At 58.4% G+C, this 15,338-nt stretch overlaps 1 protein-coding gene across 1 annotated transcript; it reads right to left on the bottom strand.

Annotated features, from left to right (window-relative positions):
* Nucleotides 1–1,991: 1,991 nt before the first annotated feature.
* On the bottom strand, nt 1,992–14,972 carry SCNN1D (sodium channel epithelial 1 subunit delta; the record flags this gene model as incomplete). The annotated part of the gene is given in 20 exon segments (XM_080692705.1): nt 1,992–2,134; nt 2,234–2,308; nt 2,812–3,046; nt 3,187–3,310; nt 3,312–3,418; nt 3,555–3,609; nt 3,693–3,771; nt 3,863–3,980; nt 4,265–4,363; nt 4,459–4,622; nt 4,709–4,797; nt 5,004–5,194; nt 5,284–5,491; nt 6,049–6,425; nt 6,787–6,911; nt 7,156–7,285; nt 7,955–8,057; nt 13,683–14,212; nt 14,283–14,570; nt 14,931–14,972. Coding segments are annotated over 20 exon segments (3,282 nt in total).
* Between the last annotated feature and the right edge of the window lie 366 nt (nt 14,973–15,338).

Genomic DNA, 15,338 nt, shown 5'->3' with positions numbered 1-15,338 from the left:
CCCACGTCACCTGTGCCCCTGTGCCCTCAGGGCCTGTCACCTCGTGCCCCACCTTAACTGCCCCAGAACACTGACCTGCTAGCTGGGTCCTCCTCCACACCCCAGAGCCCCTCCTCTAGCCTGGGGCTGGTGGCTGGCCGCCAGCACCTTCCCGGGCAGGAATGGTGGCCCATCCAGGGAACCAACCCAAGTACCTCACTTAGTGGCCCCAGTGGGCAGGTGGGGCTTTGGCCTGGGCCCTCTGCCCTGACTGGACGCAGGCGTCCCAAGGCCATGTGGCTGGCCACGAAGGGCCCTGGTGCCAGACAGCTCCAGACCGTCCCGCCTCCTCCAGAGGCGCCATCTCTGGTACTCGGCCCGGAGCCCGTGCAGGACCGACTGGCACCTTCCACCCCGCACCGATGTTGTTAGCCGCCGAGCAGATTTCTACACCCACCTTCTTCTGTCTGCGTCTTTTCTCCGTGGACCCTCGAGGACCACCCTGACTTCGGCTCTGCCTGCCGCTGGGGGGAGGCCCCATAGCTCTGCCCTGCCCTTCCTCTGTTGGCCTTGCCCTTGGGCTGGACCCTCTGATGGGTTCAGGAGCCCCTACCCAATTTGGGGGGCCGCCAATGCCTTTGAATTCCCCTTTTCTGAAGGAGCCTCAGGACAGAGGCTGAGTCCTGGGGCAACTTTGGGTCCTTGGTCAGGCCAAGGCCAGTTGGCTGGTCACTATGCAAATGTTGCCCAGGGAGACTCCATGGGTGGCAAGGTGGGCACTGGACCAGGCCCCTGAACCCCCGCCCGCTGGCTGTGGACCTGAAGAGCAGAACTAGCTCCTTCCTCCCTGCTTGAGCTCTGCCCACCGCCCACTCTGCCATCGTCAGACTGGCAGGCCCCTGACCCTCCTGACCACTCAGTTAATAAACTTCTGCCGCTTGCACCCACCTCCCATTGCTGGCTCACCTACCTTGTTGCTTTGCCACAGCTGGGGGGTTGTCTGGATTCTCTGCCCTCCCCGAGGGGCAGCCCCGGGTGGGGTCCTGCCACAAATACCTCTACAAGAGGGCAGACTCGGAGAAGCTGCCAGGGCTGTGATGGAGCAGGGCTTACTTTGCGAAAACACTCCTGATGCCCCAGCTCCTCTTTTTTTAACATGAGATTTTACTTTTTTTGTTGTTGTTGTTGTTCATTCTTAAAAACTTTTTGAGCTGGTCATGGTGGCACACGCTTGTAATCACCGTGTGTGGGAGGCTGAGACAGGAGGATCGCACAGGTTCAAAGCCAGCCTCAGCTACTCAGTGAGGCTCTCAGCAAATTAGTGAGACCCTGTTTCCAAATAAAGTATAAAATAGGTCTGGGAGTGTAGCCTGGAGGTAGAAAAGCCCCTGGGTTCCATCCCCAGTACCACACACACAAACTTTTTGGCAGTACTGGAGATAGAATCCTGGGGTGCTCTACCATTAAGCTACATGTCTGGTACCCCCCCTTCTGGGGCATTTTACCTTTAAGTTACACCCCCAGCCCCATTTTATTTTTATTTAGAAATGGTCTCACTCAGTTGATGAGAGTCTCACTACTTGCTGAGGCTGTTCTTGAACCTGCGATCCTGTCTCAGCCTCTCAAGTACTGGGATTAGAGCATGTTCCGCCACACCTGGATCCCAGTCCTTTTTTATTTTTATTTTATTTATTTATTTAATTTTTTTGCGGGTCTGGGGATGGAACCCAGGGGCATTCGACCTCTGAGCTATACCTCCTGCCCTATTTTTTATTCTTTATTTTGAAACCGGGTCTCACTGAGTTGCAGAGGGCCTCACTAAGTAGCTGAGGCTGTCTGCGAACCGCGATTGTCAGGCCTCAGCCTCTTGAATGCTGGGATGACAAGCGTGCGCCACCACGCCCAGTTTCCCAGTCCTTTTTTAACTTCTTATTTTGAGATAGGGTCTTCTAAGTTGCTGAAGCTGGCCTTGAACTTACCATCTTCTTGCTTCAGCCCCCAAGTAGCTGGGGTTACAGGCACTTGGCCCCTCGACTTTCCTCTGGCCTCAGTGGTGAACACAGAAGTAGGTAGCCCACTGGGATGGTGTCCCCTGGCCCCTGCACTGCAGCCGCTGTGGTCTCCTCCAAGGTGGAGTTGGGGTGCAGGGTGAGGTCTGCAGCTCACCCCAGCATGGTAATCGGAGAGACGCATTCATGCACTGACTACCAGGTGGAATCACTGCCTTTATTGCAAAGCAGCTGAGGCCACAGACCTTTGGGTTTGCCGCCCTGCTTGACCAGGGGCCGCCCAGTGCTGAGCAGGCTCTGCTGAACACAGGCAGGCACACCTACACTCAGGTGTAGACAGAAGTGCGGCCATACCCAGAAATACAGATATGACGCCAAGCAGACACAGCACCATGTGTGAGCACCCCTGTCCCACCCGCAAACACGCACAGACACAGTCACACCTACAACTCTAGGGTCCAGAGAGTGGGAGCACGCCTTTTTCCTGTCTTGGACCTCCCTGACCCCAGGACACAACAGAGTAGAATGACTGGGAGAAGAGAAGCCCTGGTGCCTGCCTGGTCATGCGGCTTCCTGCGCCCTTGGGTGGCCAGAGGAGGCCCTGTGGGGGCTAGTATGGCCCATTTTGGACAGCCAGGGAATTCCACTGTTGCGACAGCCCCCGGGGTGAGGCCGGGGGGTCAGATGACCCCAGCAGGCTGGTTCACGTGTCAGGTGTCTCAAGGGGCTGGACCTCAGCCTGTCTCTGCCACCAGGACCCCTTCCAGGGCTCTGGGCAATGTCTGTGATTGGTGAGACCCTGCCCGGCCCCCTGGGTCCCCACCAGCATGCCTGCAGGTGCTGGGCGCCTGGCTGGCCCCTGGAGTGGGATGGGACAGCCCCGAGGCAGTGCTGGCTTCTCGCTGGGAAACTTGTGCTCTGCAGAGCCAGCGGAAGCCAAGCAGGAGGGCCAGGGCCATGGCGTCCAGCAGCAGCTCCAGCAGCTCCAGGACAGAGAGGACCGATGAGCCAAACCACAGGCTCCAGAGGCTGCCCATGGCTGAGAGCAGCTGCGGAATCTGCGGGCCGGCGGCAGTGAGGGGGGTGTCCCACACCTGGCACCCTGTGCTCAGGCTTGCCCACCGCGGCCACCGGTGGGAGTGGCCAGCTGCTGACCCCGCCCCTCCCCAGTCCAGCCCAGGAGCCTCCAGGGACTCACAGAGTACACGGGTGCCTCGTCTGCCATTCGGTAGTTGAGCTCCTGGTAGAAGATGTTCACCTTGGCCACACTGCTCCTGGGGTGGGGACAGAGGTGTGAGGGCTGGCCCCAGGACCCGGGACACCCCAGGCAGGGGAGGGCCAGCCCACCTGCGGCCAGGGCTCCGCCTCCCGGTCTGGCTCCGCCTCTGGCTCTGTGGGCTCCACTCTCCAAGCACAGCCAGGATCCAGTCCTGCAGAGAAGGCTGGCACGTTTATGCTCCCGTCTCCAGCGGCCCGGCACCTCAGGGTGGGGTGGGGGACGGTACAGAGCAGGGACCACAGGACACCAGCTGGGCCCACCCCGACCCCTCCCGCGCAGGGACTCACAGCCGACTTGGAAGGCCACCTGGAGGTCCCGGCGGAGAACTTGTACAAAGACTCCCTGGAAGAGACAGGGCTGCATCATGCCCAGCAGCACAACCTAGGGCCACGGCCCCTGACCCTTAACTCATCACCCCCACTCACCTGCAGGGCCTGGGGCAGAGGGAGAAGCAGGGGAGCCGGTGGGTTTCCAGGTCCTGGCGGAGGCGGTAGAAGCAATGGCCTATAGGGATGTCGGGGGCACTGTTAGGAGCATCCGTGCGGGACCCTGGGGAATGCCGGCAGCAACCCTCATGGAGGAGGGCAGGGCTCACCCCAGGCCGGGTGTCGCTCATGGCTGCAGTACTGGGCCCCCACCGGCAGGGGGTAGAGGTAGTAGCCACAGGAGCAGGTCTCCACCATCAGTTTCTGGAAGCAGGACACCAGGCAAGCCTGGGGGGCAGCAGGGACAGGAATTGGGGCCCTGCATGCGCAATGGCCAACTTGCGCTCGGACGATTACCCAGGGGCATTCTACCTCTGAGCTACACCCCCAGCCCCGTTTTTGTCTTTATTTTGAAACAGGGTCTCACTGAGTTGTAAAGGGCCTCATTAAATAGTAGCTGAGGCCGTCCACGAACCACGCGCGATCCTCCTGTCTCAGCCTCCCAAATGCTGAGCTTACAAACGTGCGCCACCCCGGGCTAGCGTTCGTAGGATTTTATCGCAAAGACTCACCTGCATGGTGTAAGAGGTGTTGTACAGCAACGGCACCTGCACCGTCTCGGAGCTCTCAGTGCAGCGGCCGTAGGGGCTCCCGAGCCTGCGCAACTGGTCCTGGAAGGAGGGGCTTCAGTCCTACCAGCCCGCCCCACCACGCCCCGCCCCGCCCCGCCCCCAGCCTGCGTGGGGCAGGTCTGGCGTCTGCCTACCTCTCTGATGCCGATGGTGGTCTCAGTCCCAGGCCGGATGCTGAAGCCCAGGTGCTCCAGGAAGGGTGTGTGGTTGTGCCCATGAACCATGACCTTGATCCCGGCCTCGGTGGAGAGCAGAGGCAGGTGATCCTGCTGCTCAGCCCTGAGGACCAAGCTGATCCCTGGGGAGGTGGAAAGGGAGGTGTGAGGCCCCTTCCTCTCCTGCCCCACCGGCACATCCAGGCGGCCACCAGAGGCTGACACTCACCATGGGTGATGCCCGGGCGCCGCGCAGCCCACACGCCCTTAAAGGTGTAGCAACTGCCATAGGTGGGATGATGGAACTTCTGAAAATGCCTGGAACGGACCGGAGGCCACACTCAGACCACATTCCTACCATCACAAGGCATATGATGAGGTCCTGGCCCGCCTCCTCTGTGCAGGGAGCTGTTTGCAGCCGGCCTCAGGCAGCTGGCTCCTGGTGTCTGGCCAGATGGATGCCAGGGTAGCCATGCTCCGCTGGGGGGGCAGAGGGCGCAGCCCACCATCCCCGCCCCACTCACCGGTGCTGGCAGTCCTTGCCGTCATAGCGGCAAGATAAGATGAAGTGGCCACCACAGCTTTGGTGGCTGTCCTCCCAGGTGGCGGGCAGCAGGGCCAGGATGTCCATGTAGTGGAAGCGGTACCACTCTCGGGCAGCCGTGATGCCTGATGAGTAGGCCCGGTAGAAACAGTCTGCGCCGGTGATGTTACACTGGGAGGGGTGGGGTCTGCTCAGCCACAGCCCCGCCCCGCTGCCCAGGCCAGGCCTTGGGGGACAGAGTGCCCAGGGCCCCTCCTCACCAGTCTGAAGCCCACTTGGTGCTGGCCGCCCAGGTGCCTCAGCCGCTGCAGACGGATGCTGCGGTCCAACTGGAAGGGGGGCTCAGGGCTGGGGACACGGGCAAAGGGGGCATCCCTGTCTTTGCTGAGGTTGAAATTGTACAGGGAATGGATATTCTCTTCAGCAAATGCGTCCAGGGCCTCCAGATGGCGGTGGATGGGGCTTGGCCTGTGAGCAGGGCCAGACAGGGGGCACACTGAGTCAGAGATATGGCTCCAGGGCCACCCACATCAGTCACCCGGGGCATTCCTGGAGAGACCCACCCCAGTGGGTGGTCAGCCTCAGTGTCCTCAGCCCTGCTGTGCTCGGGACCCAGGAAAGGTGTCTGAAGTGAGAGCTGGACTTGGTGCTCTGTGGCTACAGAATTGAGAGCAGCCCCCAGCCCGGCCCACCCCCAGGCACCCCTCCTCCTGACACGCTCCCAGGCTGTCCCCAGGCTCCTGTCACATCCCCACCCGGTCTGCCACCGGCCCTTCCCCTGGGGAGCCTTGAGACTGCCCTTCTGGAAGGCCCCTCTTCTCCCTGACCCTGGGCCTCCAATGCCTGGACTTCCTCCAGGGAGGCCCTGAGAGACGAGAGGACCCGGCTGGGCACGGGGCTGGGAGAGCACTGATCTGTGGCCAGGCTTTGCGAGGCAGAGAGGCTTCAACTGAGACCAGGCCCAGAGAGGCGTGCGTCCCAGGCCACTGAGGTGAGGCGTTGGGAGGCTTGCACCCAGCCCTCACCGGTGTGGGTTCATGTCGCACAGGGTGACTGACGGAAAGAACTTGCGCTCCGAGTGCACTGACACGGCCATGATGGTGGGGTAGCGCCAATACTGCTCCAGGAGGAGCCCCAGCTGCCAGTAGAGGGCCCCCAAGGCAGCCAGGAACAGCAGCCCCCAGGACGCCTTCTTGAGCCGGTTGGGGCTGGAGCAGACGAGACGGATGGTGCCATGGATGGTGGCGTTGGTGCAGAAGAAGGTCAGCAGCTCCCTGAAGGAGGCAGGCAACTCCACCAGCCTTTCCCTGCGTGCCCGCTCGCACAGTGCCAGGGGTGGCTGGCTCTGGGGGGGCATCCGGGTCCCAGGCTCTGTGTTAGCGGCTTGGGCCATGGCTTCAGCCTGTGTGCCAGAAGCAAGCCTCAGCAGGCTGCTGCCTGCCACCCGTGCTGCTCCCTGCCCAGCCCAGCCCAGCCCAGCTGCAGCCCGGCTGGGGCTCTCCCCCACCCAGGGCCTGGGAGACTCCCATTCTCTGTCCCTGGGAATACCCGGGACAGTTGTGTCCCTTGGTCACAATGGCACAGCCCAGCCTGCTCTGACAGGCTCTGAGCCACTGTACAAGACCCTGGAGGACTTTCCACACTGTCCCCATTTTGGCCTGAATTTCTGAACCTTCCTGAGCCTGGGGAGCAGCTTGCTGGGCTCCAGTCCCCTCCCACTGCCCAGGCCTGGGTGGGCATCTGGCCTGGGCTCTGCTGCAGACTGGGCGCTGGAGCAGGGCAGCCAGCTTCTGCAGGGCTGGAGGCAGGGGTTCTCGCGGGCCTGAGGTTCTTTGCTCGGCTTTACGACCTCCCGACTGCTGGTGGTGGACCACGCCGGCCCATTTTCCTGCCTGGTCCATACATATACAGCGAAGGCCAACATGCCAGGCTCAGACCTGGGCATCCCATAGAGCTTGTGCCTGGACACATGCCGTCAAAGGCTTCCACCCAAGGAGCCGCCCCCACAGTGCCCTCCGCTGCCAGCCAGCAGACCCAAGGTCTGACCTGCCCACCTGCCATGGAGGGGTCCCTGCCCCAACCCCCAGGAGCCAAATGTGGGGAGTGGAGCCCAGGTCAAGCGCCCCTGTTACCTGGAGGCTGGGCCTTCCCCGTGCTGGTGTCCCTGCCAGGACGTGGTGTGCTGCCAGGGTGGTGACGCTCCAGCAGGTCACAGTGGGAAGTGACCCAAGGCTGGCTGGGCAGCTCCTCTTTAACAGGCTGCTGGGTGTGGGCAGGGGAGGGCACAGACAGCAAGGGTGGCCACACCTGCTTTGGACTGGAAGGAGAAATCTTTTTTTTTTTCTTTTTGTGGGTCTGGGGATGGAACCCAGGGGCATTTGACCTCTGAGCTACACCCCCTGCCCTATTTTGTTCTCTTTATTTTGAAACAGGGTCTCACTAAGTTGCAGAGGGCCTCACTAAGTAGCTGAAGTGGCTGCGAACCGCGATCCTCCTCCATGGGCCACCATGTCCGGCTCTGGAAGCAGAATCCTTGGGGGAGCAGAGATGTGGGAGCCCTTGGCTGGGCATCTGCCGGGCTCCACCTCCAGCCTGACTACAGGTGTTTTCGGCTCAGGGACACTGGGTGGGGCCTGCATCCCAGATGGATCACAGGTGTTCCTGGGGCAGGTCGGCAGCCACTGTGGTACTAACTGTGAGGACGTCCTGGGGCCTGTGTGTGCCGGCAGGAGCAGGGGTTCACCTTCTCTGGCCATTCTGAGCTGCCAGTTCACCTGCTAAGGCCACGTGCCCACCCGGAAAGCACAGTGCATGTCAAGTCCACAGCACACACTCAGGGCCCAAATCACAGCGGGGCACTCAAGGCAGGGTAACAGGGGCCCTGTCTCTACTGGGGGACCCTGCATGTTCCCAGGGTGAGCCTGCCCTCACCTCGCCATTCCAAATGACGAGTTCCCCAGTCTGGCTCCAGGGCGGGGGACTCCCCGGCAGGCTTTCGGTTCCTGACACCCCACCACGAATCAGCGCTGAGGACCTGGGTCGGCATGAGGGACTGAGTACAGCCGGTGGAACCATGAGGAAGAGTGAGATCATGAGCCCGGGGGTCTGGAAGGAAACAGCAGCCGCTGGTGACAGCCCAGGAGAGGGAAGTCATGCTGGGGAAGAGCTGGTCCTGGGCCTGCCCGGGCCTGATGCGCATCACAGCTCTGTCACCTACAGGCTGTGTGGTGGCTTTGCCCAAATTACTCAACCTCTCTGTGCCTGCTTCCTCAAGTGCAAACTAGGGCTGGGGTGTCTCTTCCAGCCCAAGGCTTGGAGCGGGGTCTGGCTGATGTGGCTGGTACCGGGCACCCGCACTTGCCAGGGGCTCGGGTGTCCCAGGCGCCCACATCCGACCCATGTTACTCTGGGGGGTCTGTGAGTGGTGGCGTTGCCGTGGGGGTTAGGGCCCTCTGGGCCACGAACATGAGCAGGCTGTGGCTTCAGCAGTTTGGGGCTGCGGAAGGAAGCTGGGCTGTTGGCAAGGCATGTTTCCTTGCCCCGTGCCCACAGAGTCAGAGCACTCCAGGACAGGATCGCGAGGCCTGCAGCTCGGCCTCCTCATCTCTTCCTGAAGAGCGGTTTCTGAGGGGCCACCTGGAGCGGATGGCAGGAGCGCCTCCTAGGTGAAGCCCGGCTCTCCAGCTGAGAAGGGTGGTTCCTGCACACAAGGTGTGGCCAGGGGGTATGAGGAGGTCCCAGGCACCATTGGCTCCACCTAGCTGCCCACTCCACAGCTATCACCACTGCTAAGTCCATCAACTCTCTCCAGAGAGGGCTGGGCAGGCTAAGGCTTGCTGACCGCCAGTCAAAGGTCACTGGGTGGCTTGAGGCCATGGGGTCTTGCTAGGACCTGCTGGCTGCCTCCATCTCAGCACCTTCTCCCTCCAGGTGTGACCCAGGTGTGCGCAGTGAGCAGGAGCCCGGGGCCGATGCCGGAGGGGATCTCCACCATCTGAGCTGAGTCTCCCTCTGCAGTCTTCCCAGCAGGATGCTCCTAGCACCCCTGGTGCCTCAGTGAGTAAGTTGGCACCTCCATTTTACACAAGGACACACAGGCAGGAGAGTGCTCTGACAGTGGCTGCAGCCCCAGCCCTGGCAGCATCCGTGGCTGCTTCTGGGTGTGCCTGGGACAGCCTGTGCTTGTACCTTCCTGTGGGGTAGTCTCCCTTACATAACTTTCCCCCACCTAAAAATGGTTCTGCCTCCTGGGCATGGTGGCACATACCTGTAATCCCAGTACTTGGGAGGCTAAAACAGGAGGATCACAAGTTTGTGGCCAGCCTCACCTACTTAGTGAGGCTCTCGGGAACTTAAGGAGACCCTGTCTCCAAATAAAAAATAAAATAAGGCTGTGGGTAGCGTTCAGTGGTAGAATACCTCTAGAATCAATCTCCAGCCCTCTGCAACTTAGAGAGACCTTGTTTCAAAATAAAAGAATAAAACTGGGCTAGGGGTGTAACTTGGAGGTAGAATGTCCCATCCCCAGTGCCATAAAAATAAATAAATTAATTTAAATGGCTCAGCTTGCCCAGGGAGCAGGGAGGAGCTCATGCTGCCCTGTTTCCAAGTGGGGCAGTGGAAGGTGGGGCCTGTGGCTAGCAGGAGCAGGAGCAGGCTGGGTTTTCATGACTAACTCTCCATGTCCAGGTCTGGGGCTCAGCTCTGTGGCAGCCGCCTGAACTTGGCCAGGTGTGTCTGTGCCTGCTCCCTGCCAGTAGCCACTATGGACGGATGGGGCTGGGTCTCTGCCATCAACTGGCAATGGTCAGCCACCTTGCTAACCTGCGATTGCTCCTGAGAGGCAGTCTGGGCGAAGGACGCAGACCTGGAGTTTGCAGCCCAGCTCTGCCACACACAGCCAGGTAGCTGGGCAAATCTATAGCTCTGCACTGGGTGATGGCTACCCTAACCCCGCCCTCTGAGCCGGCTTCCCCAGGGGCAGCTGGGGAGCACACCCCAACCCCCACTCAGCCCAGTCCTCAGCTGCCCCTCTGGCCGATCTGTCCGCTTCCGTGTGGAAGGAGGAGGTGGCCAACACTGGGCCTTCCAGTCCAGCCGACCAACTCTAAGTTCTCACCCCGAGGTGAGAATCCCCCACCGGTCACTCCAAGACCAGCTGTGCCCACTGTCAGTACCCTACTGCCATCAGGACTACTTCAGTGTCATAGGGAGGGAGTGGGAGGTCCCCAAAAGAAGGTGGACTTCAAGCTGTGAGGGACCTTGAGGTCAAAGTAAGGAACAGGTTAATTTGTGTGTTTGTGTGGCACTGGGGATTAAACTCAAGGACATTCCACATTTGATCTACACCCCCAGTCCTTTTATTTTTTTTATTTTTTTATTTTTGGTGGTACTGGGGTTCCTGGAAGACCTTCTACCTCCGGCTACACTCCCACAGGTGACACTCCCAGACCTATTTTTATACTGTTTTATGTGGAAACAGGATCTCTTAAGCCAGTGAGGCTGGCTTCGAACCTGCGCGATCCTCTCCGCTTCCCAAGCACGGGGATTACAAGCATGCACCACCACGCCTGGCTTATATGAGTATTTTAGAGACATGATCTAAAAGGGTATTTTTAGTCCTACTTTGTGTTGACTTGACTTTTTTTTTCTGGGTACTGGGGATGGAACCCAGGGGGAGTCTACCTCTGAGCTACACCCCAGCCCTATTTTTTTATTCTTTATTTTGAAACAGGTGTCACTGAGTTGCAAAGGGCCTCACCAAGTAGCAGCTGAGGCTAGCTGTGAACTGTAATCCTCCCGTCTCAGCCTCCCAAATGCTGGGATTACAGGCATGCACAATCATGCCCATTGACGACTTGGCATATTAATCATTACCTTCTAAGGGTTGTTTTCTTGTTTTTGATGAAAAATAATGTATTAATTTCTCCATCTGAAGGTTTCATCATTCTCCTTTGTAAATTTAAACAGTACTTGAGCTGGGAATACAGCTCAGTGGTAGGGCAATTGCCCAACATGCATGAGCCCTGGGTTTGCTCGCAGTGTTGGAAACATCATAGTACCATGCTGGTGCAGCATTGAAGGTTTCATGAATAGTGAGACATACAGATGAAGTGATCAACTTCTAAACATTTAAATCCCAGCCCCTGGGTTCCACCCCCAGCACCACAAAATAAATATAAAATTTAACTCACAGAATTATCTATTTGTTGAGCAAAAAAATGTTCCCCAATCTGTTTTCCTTCAGGTCCAGGTCAGGAAAGAAGTTTTTTTTAGTGTGGTGCTGGCGATTGAACCCAGGGGAATTCTACCTCCGAGCTACACCCCCAGTCAGATTTTTTTTTTTTTTTTTTTTTTGGTGCTAGGGATCCAACCCAGGGCCATTCTACCTCCGAGCTATACCCCCAGCCCTACTTTTATTCTTTATTTTGAAACAGGGGCTCACTGAGTTGCAAAGGGCCTCACTAAGTAGATGAGGTTGTCTGTGAATTCTAATCCTCCTGATTCAGCATCCCAAATGCTGGGATTACAAGCCCATGCCAACACACCTGGCAAGAAAGAAGTTATTTACAAACCTGGAAAAAAAGGCCCAATAATAGGCTTTTTGGTGTGTGGTACTGTTACAATTTAAATGGTGGTGAGGGCTGGGCGTGGTGGCACACGCTTGTAATCCCCGCGCTTGGGGGGCAGAGACAGGAGGACCGCGCAGGTTCAAGGTTCGAAGCCAGCCGCGCGTGCTGGCTTAGGAGACCCTGTTTCAAAAAAAAAAAAAAAAAAGTAAAAAAAAAATAGGTCTGGGAGTGTAGCCCGGAGGTAGAAGGGCTTCCAGGAACCCCAGTACCACGGGGGAAAAAAAAAATGGTGGTGAGGGTTCTTTTTCTTATTCAACTAAAGTTTGTTGAATAGAAAAATTAAAAACGAGTAGGCAGCTTGGTGCAGCTTTAACAAACCTTTATTACAGAGTCAGCAGGAAATAGAGAAGGAAAGAGCAGCACGCTGGCACGCACGCAGGAAAGCCCGGAAATGGACTCGCGCTCCTTTTCAGGACCCCGGCCTTTAAGTTTAGTATTGGTATCTTCTTACCAGCGCTACCAAGGCAATGGCTGGTAGCTTATTCCTTAGCCAGGTGGTGGCTCTTTGCCTCCAAGACAGCCGCTCACTAAGTGCAGGGGCCAAGAATCTACCTGGCCTTCGCCTCTATTGTACCGGGCAGCGTTGGCTGCTCATCAGCTAGGGGTGCTTTGAGCAGCGCATGGAGTTTACCTTTCCTACACCCGGCCTGGTCACAGAGGAGAGGAGGTAAACAGAGGCACCGGTTGCCTCTATGTAGTTTTAGGGCTAAGACTTCAGTTGACCCTGAGGCTTTTACTATAGGTTAATCATTAGGATGAAAGGGCAAAGAGAGAGGGGGGCTCCGCATTGTAACAGCTGTCTCCCCTCCCAGGGGAGCGCCCAGGCCCTGACTACTTTGTACATCTTTGAAATTAACCAAAGCCATTTTCCAATACCGGCACAGTACTGGGGAGTGAACCCAGGAGCGCTCTACCTCTCAGGTAAACCCCCGTCCCAATTTTACTTTCCTTTTCGAAAGGGTTCTCACCAAAGCTGGGCATGGTGGCACACAATTGTAATCTCAGTATTTGGGAGGCTGAAACAGGAAGATCATAGGTTCACAGCCAGTCTCAGCTACTTAGTGAGACCCTGTTTCAAAATAAAGAATAAACAGGGCTGGGGTTGTAGCCCCTGGGGTCCATCCCCAGTACCGCAAAAAAATAAAAAAATAAAAAAATAAAAAAAATAAATAAAAAGTTCTAAGTTGCTGATGGCCTGGTTAAATTGCTGAGGCTGGCTGGCTAGAACTTGCCATCCTCCTGTCTCAGCCTCCCAGGTATTTGGATTACAATCGTGGGCCATCAAACCGGGCTCTAATTTTTTTTTTTTTTTTCGGTTCTGGGGTAGAACCCAGGAGCCTCCAGGCTGGAGGATCGCGGTTTGCGGACAGCCTCAGCTACTTATTATTATTTTTTGGTGGTACTGGGGGTGGAACCCAGAGGCTTTCTACCTCCGGGCTATACTCCCAGACCTTTTAAAAATATTTTGTTTGGAAACAGGGTCTCACTAAGTTGCTGAAAGCCTCACTAAGTAGCTGAGGCTGGCTTCAAACCCGTGTGATCCTCCTGTCTCAGCCTCCCAAGCGCGGGGATTACAAGCGTGCGCCACCACGCCCGGCTGCAGCCTCAGCTACTTAGTGAGGCCCTCTGCAACTCAGTGAGACCGGTTTCAAAATAAAGAATAAAAAATAGGGCAGGGGGTGTAGCTTAGAGGTCGAATGCCCCTGGGTTCCAGCCCCAGACCCGCAAAAGAGAAAAAAAAAGAAAAAAGACTTGGAAGTGGAATTTAAGATGGTTTAAGCCACGTGAAAGTGGACTTTAAGCCATGGGCACTGTTAGTTACTCCGATCCACTGGAATCCTTCCTACCTGCCTGTGTCCTCTCTATTCCCCACCTGCGGACCCTGTGTCAAGCTGTGTCTCCCTCCCCAGGGCCAGGGAGTGGGCCGTGGGAGCGGAGAGCCAGCCTAGGCGCGGTGTCCGCGGGCATAATGACCCTATTCACGGGCTGGTGGCAAGTGCCGTGGGAAATACTGCAACTATTTTTACGAGGCCGCTGTCCCCGCAGCAGGGCGGTCGCTGGCCCGGCCTGTGGCCCTCAGGGGCCCCACAGGGAGGGCGCGTCGGGGCTGGACAGGCGGTGCGGAGGGCTGGCGAGCCCGAGGCGCGGCCACCTGCGGTAGGGACGGGACTAGAGCGGACTCCCCTCCCGCGTCGGTGGCCGGCGGGCAGCCCGCGGTCGTGCCGAGCTGTGGGGTCCCCTGAAACTGGGCTGGCTCCTCGAGAGAGCTGAAGCTCCCTTGGTGGGGACTGTGTACAGGGGAGCGCCTGGGTGGTTCGGGCCCACGGCGGCCACGAACTGTTCCTAGGGCCGCCGAGGGGGACGGTCCTGGGCGAGGGGCGCGGCCCCAGGCGCAGAGCTGCGCGCCATTGCGCACGCGCCGGCCGTTCACCTCGGCCCCGCCCCGCGGCGCGGCCTCCCAGTGCGCACGCGCCGACCGTCCGGTCTCCGCGCCTGCGGTCTGCAGCCTCGCGGGGCGCGGGTGACACAGAGATAGGGGCTCGGTCCTCCGAGCTGCCTAGAGCGGCGGCCGCAGGGCGCTGGGTACCGGAAGCGGAAGTGAGACCAGGGCCCGCCCCGCGAACGACCATCTTGGAAGCTGAGGCGGCGGCAGCGCTGTGGTGGGTTCGGTCGCGGCTCGGTGCGACTCTCCGGCGCGGGCCCCCCTCTTCCGCACCCTGCTCCGGCCTCGACCACGGCGAGCCTGAGCGCGGCGGCGGCCCACCCGCGGCGACGGGGAGAGGTGAGGGTCCTGGGCTGCGCCGGGGCCTCGGGCGCTCGTCCTCCGCCCCGGAGCCGGCCGCGGGGCGCGGGGGACACCGCACCAGCAGCCCCCGTTCGCGCCGCCGCCCGCGGGGCTGCGGCCGGAGGCGGCCCTGCGAACCCGAGGTCGGTTACGGCGGGCCGCCCGGGCGCCGGGCCGGAGAGACCACCGGATAGATTGGGACCTGGCTGACTCCCGGCAGGGTCTCTTGCGGAGACTTCCTGTGGTTGGGACACTTTCGGGTACTTTGAGGAGGAGTCATCACTGATCTTGGTTTGTAAATGTATCCGGGGAGTCTGTGTTGGGTGGGTGGCTCCGGTTGAGCCTGCCACCTCTTCACAACAGTTAGAACCCCAAACTGCTTCATAACTCCCAACAGAAACGAGCGTGCCTATGCTTATGCCCCCGAGGGGTAATAGAACAGAAATTCCGGGCGGTAACAGTCGGTCTTTGGTCTTGGACATGTCCTTACCCTGGCCTCAACTGACTGTCCACATCTGCTAATTACCCACATCATCCCCACTAATGACCTTCTGGCGAATATCACTTAGCAGGTGTGTGATTAAAGTCCAGTACCCATTTTTTTATTTTTATTTTTTTGCGGTACTGTGAATTGAACCCCGGGGAATTTCTACCACCGAGCTCCACTCCTAGACCTATTTTTTATTCCTTATTTTGAAACAGGGTCTCACTAAGTTGCGGAGGCCCTCACTAAGTAGCTGAGGCTGGTCGCGAACCGCGATCCTCCTGTCTCAGACTCCCAAGTACTGGGATTACAAGTTTATGCCACCATGTCCTGCTCATTCCCAACATTTTTATCAGACCTAAATTCAAGATAGAATGTCACCGCCTAGTAGGTGTTGGTACAAGACTCCTTTTC

The sequence above is a fragment of the Muscardinus avellanarius genome (genome assembly GCF_963383645.1).
Source record: "Muscardinus avellanarius genome assembly, chromosome: 3".
Taxonomy (NCBI): domain Eukaryota; kingdom Metazoa; phylum Chordata; class Mammalia; order Rodentia; family Gliridae; genus Muscardinus; species Muscardinus avellanarius.
Note: the sequence above shows the minus strand (reverse complement) of the source record. Positions and strands in the feature narration are given on the sequence as shown.